The following is a 13750-nucleotide window of genomic DNA, read 5'->3' as shown; positions in this document are numbered from 1 at the left end:
AAAAATCTCATCGCAGCCTTCAATATAATTAATGACTCAGCCTCGACCGCCCTCTGTGGTCAAGAGTTCCGCAGATTCACTCCCCTCTGAGAGAAGAAATTCCTCCTCATGCTTCCCTTTTATTCTGAGACTGTGCCTCAAAACTAGAGTCGAAAAGTGTGGCGCTGGAAAAACATGGCAGGTCATGCAGCATCCGAGGAGCAGGAGAGTCGACGTTCCGGGGGTAAGCCCTTTATCAGGAATGTCAAAACTAGATGGAATATTCCATCTCACCAAAATTGCGTGGAAGAAAATGGAAGACAGTTTAACGGCTGGACTCACTACTACTCATAAAAAGGCCAAAGGACTACTTGTTTTCCAAATTGCTAGCTGTAGCGCCATGTTCACATTCATTGACTTAGAAATAAGGTCACACAGGGCTCATAGAAACATACAGTATAAGCAAAGGAGGAGGCTGTTTACCCCTTTTAACAATCCATGTGATCATGGCTGATCAGCCAACTCGGTTCCCTGATCCCATTTCATTCCTGTAATCCCAAGGACTTTATCTAACGCCTCAGAAGTATGGGAAGTGATTTTTGGGTCCCTTGCTGATATATTTGTATCATCGATAGCCACGAATGAAGTGCCAGTAGATTGGAGGGTGGCTAATGTGGTGTCATTATTTAAGAAAGGTAGTAAGCAAAAGCCAGGGAACTGATGTCAGTGGTGGGTAAGTTGTTGGAGGGGATTGTGAGGGATAGGATCTATGTGCATTTGGAAAGCCAAGGACTTATTAGGGATAGTCAACATGGTTTTGTGCATGAGAAATGGTATCTCACCAACTTAATTGAGTTTTTGATGAAGTGACAAAGACGATTGAAGAAGGCAGGGGAGTGCAGTTGTGGTAAGTGGTGCCTCACAGGATGATTTGCTGCTGATATCTCTCATTTCCTTTGTCATTGATTTTTCTGTCTCTCTACTGCTTGATGCCAGGTTGCGTTTCAGGAAGAGCCAGAGGCACGTCACAGCCTGTGTGGAGGCAGCAAGCAGTCAGGGCGAGGTGGTCATCTCAGCTTCGACCCAAGAGTGGTCCATCAAGAAGCACCTATACAGCACCCGGGACGTCACTGCAGCCGAGACTGTGGGCCGTGTGCTAGCTCAACGCTGCCTTGAGGCCGGGATCGGCTACCTCCAATTCCGGGCTATCCCTTGGGAATACCGGGCAGAGTCGGTAAGTCCCGAGAACTTTAAGAGAATGAGGGTCCTGATTAGTTTAGGAGGAAAGATGGGTGACTCACTTAAACAGGATTGTGGCTGATTGCATCCGGCCTCAACTCCACAGTCCTGCCCACTGTCTTGAAACCATTACTGACTAAAAAATTGTCTACCACCTCAAATTTATTAAGTGACTATCACACTCTGGAGAAGCAAATCCCCTTATGAGAACATAGAACATAGAAAAATACAGCGCAGTACAGGCCCTTCGGCCCTCGATGTTGCGCCGACCGAAGCCTACCTAACCTACACTAGCCCAATAACCTCCATATGCTTGTTCAATGCCCGCTTAAATGACCATAAAGAGGGAGAGTCCACCACTGCTACTGGCAGGGCATTCCATGAATTCACAACCCGCTGAGTAAAAAATCTACCCCTAACATCTGTCCTGTACCTACCACCCCTTAATTTAAAGTTGTGTCCCCTAGTAACAGCTGACTCCATACGCGGAAAAAGGTTCTCACTGTCAACCCTATCTAAACCCCTAATCATCTTGTACACCTCTATCAAATCTCCCCTAAACCTTCTTTTCTCCAATGAGAAAAGTCCCAAGTGCCTCAGCCTTTCCTCATATGATCTTCCTACCATGCCAGGCAACATCCTGGTAAACCTTCTCTGCACTCGTTCCAATGCCTCCACATCCTTCCTATAGTATGGCGACCAAAACTGCACACAATACTCCAGATGAGGCCACACCAGAGTCTTCTACAACTGCAACATGACCTCAGGACTCCGGAACTCAATTCCTCTACCAATAAAGCCCAGATCACCATATGCCTTCATCACAGCACTATTTACCTGGGTGGCAACTTTCAGAGATCTGTGTGCATGGACACCAAGATCCCTCTGCTCATCCACACTACCAAGTAGTCTAACATTAGCCCAGTAATCCATCTTCTTGTTACTCCTACCAAAGTGAATGACTTCACACTTAGCTACATTGAATTCCATTTGCCACCTTACTGCCCAGCTCTGCAACTTATCTATATCGCGCTGTAACCTGCCACATCCTTCTTCGCTGTCCCCAACTCCACAGACTTTTGTGTCATCCGCAAACTTGCTCACCCAGCCTTCAAGCCCCTCCTCCAGGTCATTTATAAAAATGACAAACAGCAATGGTCCCAAAACACATCCTTCTGGAACACCGCTAGTAACTGCGCTCCAAGATGAACTATACCATCAACTACTACCCTCTGTCTCCTTCCAGCCAGCCAATTCCTAATCCAAGCCTCTAATGCACCCTTAATGCCATATCTCCGTAGTTTTTGCATTAGCCTGCCATGGGATACTTTATCGAACGCCTTGCTAAAATCCATATACACCACATCTACTGCTTTACCCTCGTCCACTTCCTTGGTCACCTTCTCAAAGAATTCAATAAGGTTTGTGAGGCACGACCTGCCCTTCACAAAACCATGCTGACTATCCTTGATCCCATTATTCCTATCCAGATGTTCATTAAATCCTATCCCTTACAATTCTCTCTAAGACTTTGCCCACAACAGAAGTGAGACTCACTGGCCTATAGTTACTCGGGCTATCCCTGCTCCCCTTCTTGAACAAGGGGACCACATTTGCTATCCTCCAGTCTTCTGGCACTATTCCCGTAGACAACGACGACATAAAAATCAAGGCCAATGGATCCGCTATCTCCTCCCTAGCTTCCCAGAGGATCCTAGGATAAATGTCATCAGGCCCAGGGGACTTATCTATTTTCATCCTTTCCAGTATTCCCCAGACCTCTTCCCTACGTACCTCAAGGCCATCCATTCTAATCACTTGTGACTCAATATTCACATCAGCAACAATGTCCTGTTCCTGAGTGAATACTGACGAAAAGTTTTGATTCAGTGTCTCACCAATCTCCTCCACCTCCACACACACAACTTCCCACTACTATCCTTGACTGGACCGATACCTACCCTAGTCATCCTTTTATTCCTGACATACCTGTAGAAAGCCTTTGGGTTTTCCCTAATCCTACCAACTAAGGACTTTTCATTACCCCTTCTCGCTGCTCTTAGCTCTGTCTTTAGATCCTTCCTGGCTACCTTATAACTCTCAATCGCCCCAACTGAACCTTCACGCCTCATCTTTACATAGGCCGCCCTCTTCGCTTTCACAAGGGATTCCAATTCCTTATTAAACCACGGCTCCCTCACAAGACCCTTTACTCCCTGCCTGACTGGTACATACTTATCAAGGACACCCATCAGCTGTTCCTTGAACAATCTCCACATATCATTTGTGTTCTTCCCTTGAAGCCTATTTTTCCAATCCACGCATCCTAAGTCATGCCTCACCGCATCATAATTTCCCTGCCCCCAGCTATAACTGTTGGCCTGCAGTGCACACTTATCCCTCTCCATCACGAGAGTAAAAGTCACCGAGTTGTGGTCACTGCCCCCGAAGTGCTCACCTACCTCCAAGTCTAACACCTGGCCTGGTTCATTACCTAGAACCAAATCCAGTATAGCCTCACCTCATGTTGACCTGTCTACATATTGTGTCAGGAAACCCTCCTGCACACATTGGACAAACACCGACCCATCTAACTAACTCGAGCTATAGCTTTCCCAGTCAATATCTGGGAAGTTAAAGTCCCCCATAACAACCACCCTGCTACTTTCACTCTTCTCCTGAATCATCCTGGCAATACTTTCCTCTACTTCTCTCGGACTATTAGGAGGCCTGTAGAAAACTCCGAACAGGGTGACCTCACCTTTCCTATTTCTAACCTCCGCCCACACTACCTCAGATGGCAAGTCTTCCTCCATCACATTTTCTATTGCTGTAATATTATCCTTGACAAGCAATGCCACACCTCCCCATCTTTTACCCCCATCTCTGACCCGACTAAAACATTTAAACCCTGGAACCTGCAACAGCCATTCCTGTCCCTGTTCTACCCACGTCTCTGTAATGGCCACAACATCGAAGTCCCAGGTACCAACCCTCGTCATGTCTGTTATTAAACGTGCCACATGTTAAGCCTAAAACGATGACCTCTCATATGAACGAGGACCGTAAGGAAGCCACTCAGCTCCTCCAGCTTACTCTGCCGTTCAATAAGGTCATGGCCGATCTGATTTTAACTTTGACTCAATGTTGCAGTGCATCCTCCCAAATCTTTCAGCCTCTTAACCTACATTGCCCCACAAGGGGAAACATCTTCTCTGCGTCTACTTTGTTAATCTCCTTTAGCATCTTACAAACTTCAATTAGATCTTGTGGGTGAATTACCACAAGCTACCTTTAATTTGGCTACTTACTCAGGAATCTCCAAGACAATCCAGTCTTAAAACAGAGGAACCTCTATTATCTGAATGAGTTGGGCGAGCACCTTTTCGTTCAGATCGCAGTGCTCTACCAGACAGTTTGTTTAAATCAATAATTTTGATGAGTCTGCTATTTGAACAAACTAATCTTTGCATTCTGCAAATTGCAGGTTAAACTGAGAAGGACTTAAACCCTTAACATCACATAAATATATGAAATCCCTGCATTAAGCAAGGTCCTGAACAGCTTCTACAATCACAAGAGCATTTATCAAGTTTCTGTGAACTCAGTGTCACAGTAGGAAATCAGAAGCACTGCCTTGCGCATGTTTACTTTCTCGGCAATTTATTTCAAGAACTGCCCAGTAAAGTGCCGGAAATAAAGCACACGTTTGAAAAGGACTGTGTAACTAATCCTTACGTGAAACCAAAAACTCCACTCATTGTTGCTTGAGGTGATTGTGTTTCTTTGATTTTGCCAGTGTTTTCACATGTTCTTCAGTACAGGCAATCCAAATTCACCTACCTCTTTGATGTAATATTTTTATTAGACCTTGAGACCTTGTTCGGATAATCCAAAATACGGATAATTGAGGTTAGTCTGTACTTAATCTTTATTGCACGTGGCAGCCAAAATAAGGACCTCCGGTCAGCGAGTTAGGCCTCACAACCCAGCTTGGGTATTACCTGATTCATGGTGGAATTTAGCTACGATTACGACCTACAATGTCTGTCTTTGGATGTCCAGGGTATCATCCTTGTACAATACCGTTCTTCAGAGTTCTGCTGCTGAGGAATCCTGAATCTGAAATCTTCTAGAATTTTCTGCCTTGTGATGTGACATGATTGATGCTCCTTTAGATTTGTTCATCCACAATATTGATTCTGGAGTATTCAAGTCTTTGGATTGCCTTCTTATTGGGAGTAGCTTTTCTGTTCCTTGTTACACTTGATGCCAACTTTCTATTCAAAACATTGCATGTTGTGCCAGTAACCCCTTCACTTCAGTACATCCCTCATGCAGGGAATATTAATTACCTATTAGTCACAAGACAGCTGGTTGTCAAACAATTAACTTTGCTAACCCTGGAAACGGGTTATTTATGTTGCTTTGACTCCTTTTTCTCCCAGGTATGGTTAATTGGAATGTTGCCTTTAATTCCTTCATAACAACTTCTCCTTGTCCCTTACATCTCAGGAAACAGTTCAAGTCTGCAGTATCGCAATCTTCTAAACTGAGTTTTAACCTGGGATAAAAATGGGAGTTTGTCAGTCCAAATAGCAATCACAAAACCCTGGAATAATGAAAGAAAGTTTGTGGGGGAGGAGGAAACAATCAGAATTTTTTTAGGCTCATCGATTGAGGTAGGAATCACAATCCCATAGGGATAGTTGTCTGGGAGAGGTATTACAGAAGAAGAGGGTAGATTTGACTGGAGGAGAAGAATCACTGCCTCAGGATTGGGCAGAGAAGGGACAGCTACCCTGTGGGATAGAGAGAGGGAGGGCAGCAAGGGGCTATCAGCGAACAAACTGATCTCATCTCCATCTCTCTGTGCTCTGTAGGTCCAGCGATTCCGCTCTGCGCTAAAAGACAGTGGGCTGATCCTCAGCGAACCACGGAGAGTGTACCAGTCGATGCATGGGAATTTGGGACCGAAGGTGAGATGGGGCAAAGGCATCGCAACAAGTTCCTTTCGATTCCTAAATAAAGCAAAAGATTCTGTCTGACTTCAGAACTCATTCTTTTCACGGGTTGTCATAAGGGATGCGGGGTGAGGGTGCAGGCTTCACACACAGCAAGATGATCCCAGATTGCTCCATCTCCCTCCCATCAGCCAAGGTTTATTCTGAGCTCACTGATCTTATCTGCTGGGGGACTGACTGGTCTCCTTCCTATTCCTGTGTAACAGGATTGAGGAACGGAATGATCTCCTGTTCCTGTGTTACAAGACAAGGGGAGTACTCAGTGAATGATAGGACACTAGGAAACGCAGAGGAACAGGGGTCTTGCCCACAGATCCCTGAAGGTGAAGAGACAGATTAGTAGATAGCTAAACATCCATGACTATTTCCATTTAGAAGGACAAGGGCAGCAGATACATGGAACCCCAACCCCTCAAGTTCCACTCCAAGACACTCGCCATCCTGACTTGGAAATATATTGCCATTCCTACACCGTCGCTGGTTCAAAATCATGGAATTCCCTCCCTGAGGGGTCTACCTATATCTCATGGACTACAGCAATTCAGGAAGGCAGCTCATCACCAACTTCTCAAGAGCCACTGGGCACTGGTGATAAATGCTGGCCAGCTAGTGATGCTCATGTCCCACAAGTGACTAAAAAAATTCCATTCCACTGAGACTGTTCCAGAAAATGAGAGATTTCACCAATCGCCTCTTAATCCTGGGGATGCAAAAATCATCACAAATTTGGGATTTTAATCCCTGCAGCACCTTGGCAGTGATTTTCTTTCTGGACACCATTATGTTCCTGTTAGAGTAAAGCTGGTAAATGCGAGTACAGTGGAAAAAGGCATAAAGTCGCAGAGACATACAGCACAGACTTCGGTCCAACTCGTCTATGCCAACCAGATACCCTAAATTAATCTAGTCCCATTCACCAGCACTTGGCCCATATCCCTCTAAACCCTTCTTATTCATATACCCATCCAGAGGCCTTTTAAGTGTTGTAATTGTACTAGCCTCCAACAATTTCTCAGGCAGCTCATTCCATACATGCACCACCCTCTGCGTGAAAAAACTGCCCCTTTTAAATCTTTCCCCTCTCATACTAAACCTGTGCCCTCAAGCTTTTGACTCGCCCAACCCGAGGAAAGTACCTTGTGTATTTACCCTATGCATGCCCCTCATGATTTTATAAATCTCTGTAAGGTCACCCCTCAGCCTCCAGGGAAAATAGCCCCAGTGTATTCCGCCTCTCCTTATAGCTCAAATCTTCCAATCCTGGCAACATCCTTGTAAAACTTTCCTAAACCCTTACAAACCCTTACAATGTGGGCGGCACGGTGGCACAGTGGTTAGCACTGCTGCCTCACAGCGCCTGAGACCCGGGTTCAATTCCCGCCTCAGGCGACTGACTGTGTGGAGTTTGCACGTTCTCCCCGTGTCTGCGTGGGTTTCCTCCGGGTGCTCCGGTTTCCTCCCACAGTCCAAAGATGTGCAGGTCAGGTGAATTGGCCACGCTAAATTGCCCATAGTGTTAGGTAAGGGGTAGATGTAAATGTAGATGTAGGGGTATGGGTGGGTTACGCTTCGGCGGGGCGGTGTGGACTTGTTGGGCCGAAGGGCCTGTTTCCACACTGTAAGTAATCTAATCTAATCTAATCTAATCTAAAAAAAATTTCACAACATCCTTCTCATAGCAGGGAGGCCAGAATTGCGCACAGTATTTTAATAATGGCCTAACAAATGTCCTGTACAGCTGCAACATGACCTCCCAAAGTCTATACTCAATGCACTATGCAATAACGGCATGTATACCAAATGCTGCCTTCATTGAGGCTCTGTTTGAACAAGTATAAGGAGGCATATGTTAGGTATAGACAACTGGGATCAAGTGAATCCTTTGAAGAGTATTTCAAGAGAGATAGATAGGTCCATTATTAAGAGGGAAATCAGGGGACAAAAGGAGATGAGATAGCCATGGCAGATAAGGTTAACAATAATCCAGAGATTCAACACATATGTTAAGAGCAGCTAAGGAAAAAATAAGGCACCTTAAAGATGGATGAGGTTATCTTTGTGTGGAACCACAGATGATGGCAGGCATACTAAATTTTGTGCCAGTTTTTACTGTGGAGAAACATGAAGGCGAGAGAACTGAGAATAAATATTGATGTTTTGAAAACAATCCACATTACAGAAGAGGAGGTGCTGGAGATCTTAAAAACACATAAAGGTGGATAAATCTCTGGGACCTGATCAACTGTATCCCAGGACGTTGTGGATAGACAGAGAAGAAATTGTGGGCCCCCTACCATAGATATCTATGGGGCACTAGAGGACTGCAGGTCGATTAATGTGCCTTTATTTAAAGAAAGGCTCTAAGGAGAAGCCAGGGTACTATAGACCAGTGAATCTGTCATCGGTGCCACATGGAGTTATAGAGTCATAGAGATGTACAGCACAGAAACCGACCCTTCGGTCCAACTCATCCATGCTGACCAGATATCCTAAACTAATCTAGTTCTATTTGCCAGCACTTGGCCCAGATCCATCTAAATGCCTCCTATTCCTGTGCTCATCCTGTGCCTTTTAATGTTGTAATCGTACCAGCTTCCACCACTTCCTCTGGCAGCATATTCCATACATGCACCACCCTCTATGTGGAAAAGTTGCCTCTTAGGTCCCTTTTAAATATCTCCCCTCTCACCCTCAACCTATGCCCTCTAATTCTGGAGCTCCCCCATCTCAGGGAAAAGACCTTGTCTATTTGTCCTATCCATGCCCCTGCATGATTTTATAAACCTCTATAAGGTCACCCCTCAGCCTCAGATACTCCAATGAAAATTGCCCCACCCATTCAGCCTTTCCCTTTTGCTCAAACTCTCTAACCCTAGCAAAATCCTTGTAAGTCTTTTCAGAACCCTTTCAAGTTTCACAACATCCATCTTATAGCAGGAAGAGCAAAATTGCACACCGTATCCCAAAAGTGGCCTAACCAAGGTCCTGTACAGCCGCAACATGATCTCCCAACTCCTTTACTCAATGCTCTGACCAAACACCACCTTCACTATCCTATCTACCTGCGACTCCACTTTCAAAGAACTATGAACCTTCACTCCAAGGTCTGTTTGTTCAGCAGCACTCCCCAGGACCTTAGTGTTAAGTATACAAGTCCTGCCCTGATTTGCCTTTCCTAAATGCTGCACCTCACATTTATCTAAATTAAACTCCATCTGCCACTCCTAAGCCCATTGGCCCATCTGGTCAAGATCCTGTTGTAATCTGAGGTAACCTTCTTCGCTGTCCACTACACCTCCAATTCTGTGATCATCTGCAAACTGACTAACGACACTTCACATCCATATTATTTATATAAATGACACAAAGCAATGAACCCAGCACCGATCCTTGTGGCACACTGCTGGTCACAGGCCCCCAATCTGAAGGCAATCATGCGTCAGCACACTATCTTCTACCTTCGAGCCAGTTGTTGAAGAGATTATAAAATATCATATTTATAAAAATAAAATTATAAAATACATTGCATTTGGAGAGGTAAAGACAGATGGTTTTGTGATTGGGAAAATGTGTCCCATCAATTTGGTTGAGGTTTTTGAGGACGTAATTAAAAGGATTAATAAAGGTAGAGCATTAGATGTTGTTGACATAGACTTTAGTAAAACCTTTGATAATGTTCTACATGGTAGACTAATTAGTATAGTTAGATCACATGGGATACAATTGGATACAAAATTAGCTTGACAATAGAAAACAGAGGAAGATTGTAGAGTTGTTTTTAGACTGGAGGCCGGGAACCAGTGGTGATCAGCAAGTTTCGGTGCTGGGTCCACTGCTGTTCATCAAAACGATTTGGATCAGAGGTTGTTGACTTGCTTGTTGGAAAGTTTGTTTGCAGACTTTTCAACACCGTATTAGGTAACATAATCAGTCCATCTCCCGTGAAGCGTTGGTGTTCTGTCCTGGTTGTTATTTATGTCTCCCGGTTTGCTGAGGTGGGTGGTTTCATATCTGGTTTTGTTTCTTAGTTGTTGGTGTATGGGGTATAATTCTACATGTTTGTTCATGGAGTTCTAGGTTGGGTGCCAGGCCTCCAGGGATTCCCATGCATGTCTTTAGCTTGTCCGTGGATAGGTACGTGTGTCCCAGTCAAATTGGTCTCCTTCTTTGTCCATGTGTATGGACACAAGTGATAGTTGATCATATATCTTGGTGGCTAGTTGGTGTTCATGTATCCTGATGGCTAGTTTTTTTCCAGTGTGCCTTTTGTGGCAATCTTTCCATTGTATTTTGTATATAATGTTGATTCTGTTAGTTGCAGGTATGGTATCCTTTATGCTCATCAGTAGCTGTTGTAGCGTAATTGCTGATTTGTGGGCTACCATAATACCGAGGGGTCAGAGTAGTCTGGTGTTTGTTTCCGAAATGTCCTTGACGTATGGCAAAGAAATGCACAGAAATTCCTGAAGGTCTGGCACTCAACCTGGCATTCCATTAACAAACATTTCGAGTCAGATCCCATATTCCAACCACTAAGAAACATTACCAGAAATGTTACCACCTACCTCAGCAAACACACAAATATCAAGTGGGAAGAACACAGGAAATGGGTGGCACAGTGGTTAGCACTGCTGCCTCACAGCGCCAGCAGACCTGGGTTCGATTCCCGTCTCAGGTGACTCTCTGTGTGGAGTTTGCACATTCTCCCCGTGTCTGCGTGGGTTTCCTCCGGATGCTCCAGTTTCCTCAAGCAATCCAAAAATGTGCAGGTTAGGTGAATTGGCCATGCTAAATTGCCGGTAGTGTTAGGTGAAGGGGTAAATGTAGGGGAATGGGTCTGGGTGGGTTGCGCTTCGGTGGGTCGGTGTGGACTTGTTGGGCCAAATAGCTTGTTTCCACCCTGTCGGTAATGTAATGTTATGACATAGCTCTGGAGTAGTGAGGACTTAAACTTGGGTTTTCTGCCTTTGAGGTAGGACACTCACACTGCACCACAAGTGGCCCCTCATTGACTCTACTCCAGAAGCTAGGGGGTATAAGATTTATATTCCTTTACAGGGAGTGTAAATGTTACTGACTAGGCCCATAGGGTAGTTATGAGTCAGCTACATTGCAGTGGGTCTTTAGTGACTTGTAGGCCAGGCTAGATAAGGATGACTATGAAATAAACCTGATGAAGGAGCAGTGCTCTGAAAGCTAGTGCTTCCAGTTAAACCTGTTGGACTATAACCTGGTGTTGTGTGATTTTTAATTTTATACACCCCAGTCCAACACTGGCATTTCCAAATCATTACTAAATAAATATTAGTGAACCAGACGTATTTGATTTATATGACAATCAGCATTATTTACATGGTTGATTTTGGACTTGCTTTTTATTCCAGATTTTTACTGAATTTATATTATGCCATCTACCATGGTGGGATTTGAACCCATGTCCCCAAAGCATTAATGTAGGGTTCGAGAGTATTGATGTGGTGAGAATATCAATATACCATCATTTCCTCACATCTCCATATTGAACAATACTGCCCGCACTGCTGTTGTGAAACAACTAGCTCAAGAATAGAAATGCTGGATTCTGGGACATTACTTTTAATCTGTGATTCAATATCTTATTATAAGGCTTTTTATTTTAATTTTTAGTATGTAGATTTCTTATTTTTGATAGAATCCTTCAGATATTTGTGTGTGAGTAAGTATTTGCCTCTTAAATCCACAAACTCTTTCCCACATCTACAAGGTGAAAGTCAACGCAGTGATGGAATACTTCACTTACGTCAGATGAATCCTCCTCCAACAAGAATCAGAAAGCTGGATGTCATACCAGGCAAAAAGCTGCAGCTTCAAACTTAAAGCAGCAGAAAGCAAGTTTATAAGACAAATCAGCACAAATTTGTTCAAGAAATGAAATATCAGGCTCTCATTAGTGTTAGGAGCTCTGTTGTATTTGAAGAGACGTGGGACAGAAATACACTATGGTCAGTGTGATATTCACACAAAGGGAAATACACATGAGACTGTGTGTGTGTGTGTTTTGTGCAAGTGCCCAGCAAAGGGAAATGCAGGCAACAATGGTGTGTGATGGTTCAAAGTGTTAACAATTCGGAGACATTGCCAAGCATAAATCACAGGAACAAACGCACATGACTACAGCTAACAACAAATGCATTCATCAGTCTCTATATTCTTCAGCATGTTTAGTGCTTTCATAATCTCATGTTTAGAGTGATTTGGATACACACACCCTCCCACAGACACTCATAACCCGCCCCCCCCCCCCCCCCCCCCACCCACCACATGCACACATACACATATAAGTTTGTGGGGTGAAGTTGTACTTGCAGAATTACATTTTACTTTTCTCAAACACTGCGTGAATCCATGTAAGATTCTGTAAATATGTTTTTTAGATTAGAATCAGTTTGACCATTGTGGCACAGACAGCCTCACAGGGAGTTAACACCTTCAAGACCTTATCTGGGCCGACATGACACCAGTTGTTAAAGTGCACTTGAGAATGTAACTTTTTAAAAAAGGTTTTGCAATTTACATATGAAATAAGTGAAACTAACATGGTCATTCTAACAGATGACAGACTTAACAAACGTCTGGGTCTTTTTCAATATATAATTTCAGTTACATCACACTGTAAACTTTTGCTATAAACTGTGTCTTACAACCTTATTCTCCACAACCTAGTGCTTCTAAATAAACCTGTTGGACTATAACCTAGTGTTGTGTGATTTTTAACTCCTATTTAGAGGTCACAGAAGTGATTTTATTTAATGCTCAAATCTGTAACAAGTACATAGACTTTAATTTCCATTATATATTCTCCTGTTGATACCAGAAACGCAGAATGTTTGTGACTTGTTGATGAACCAATCACCAATGTAGAACAGTAGCATTCTCACTATCAGTTTGTGCATTTTCACTTGTGTAATGACCCCACTAGTCTGAGCGGAGAATTCTCTGAGACACAGATAGTGAGTACTTGGCTCGATCAGATGGTGGGACCTGCTCCAGTTGAATAAGTCCTGTATTATTTATCTTTGCCATAAATGCATTCAAGGTATAGTCATTGCACTGATACTGAGTGGGAATCTGGGATACTTTACTCCCAAACCCAGGAACACTGAGCATAAATGTCTGTGTCCGTCGGCAGGCCAGACTGAGCCGGGATAATAGTCTAGTGATTACTCAACTGAGGCATCATCTCCGGCTGCACCCCCTGTTGCACCATCATTCTCCCTAGTATTCAGGACTGAATATCGATTTGTTATGAACCAGACCAAACCCCCTCAAAATATATCAAAGAGATAGCCTCGACCCGAATTTCTACCTTATTTGAAGGCAAGTATTAGGTACTGCATTCCAGATGTGATTCAATTGGTCCACATAGGGCTTTAAGCAAAACATGTTTATTGTTATAATACAGTTAAATAAAATGATACAAAAGAAGAATTGGCATAACTCTATTGTAAAACCTGATAAAATAATATGTT

General features: G+C 43.7%; 1 protein-coding gene across 1 annotated transcript in view; it reads left to right on the top strand.

The window, feature by feature from the left end:
- Positions 1–6274, top strand: part of LOC140485958 (uncharacterized) — a 70532-nt gene extending 64258 nt beyond the window's left edge. The window contains exons 5-6 of the mRNA XM_072584399.1: positions 976–1213; positions 6102–6274. Of these exons, the coding sequence (XP_072440500.1) occupies positions 976–1213; positions 6102–6266 (403 nt within the window). The 3' untranslated portion in view covers positions 6267–6274. The remainder of the gene's footprint in view (positions 1–975; positions 1214–6101) is intronic.
- The last annotated feature ends 7476 nt before the right edge of the window (positions 6275–13750 follow it).

Source organism: Chiloscyllium punctatum, chromosome 15 (genome assembly GCF_047496795.1).
Source record: "Chiloscyllium punctatum isolate Juve2018m chromosome 15, sChiPun1.3, whole genome shotgun sequence".
Classification (NCBI taxonomy): domain Eukaryota; kingdom Metazoa; phylum Chordata; class Chondrichthyes; order Orectolobiformes; family Hemiscylliidae; genus Chiloscyllium; species Chiloscyllium punctatum.
Note: the sequence above shows the minus strand (reverse complement) of the source record. Positions and strands in the feature narration are given on the sequence as shown.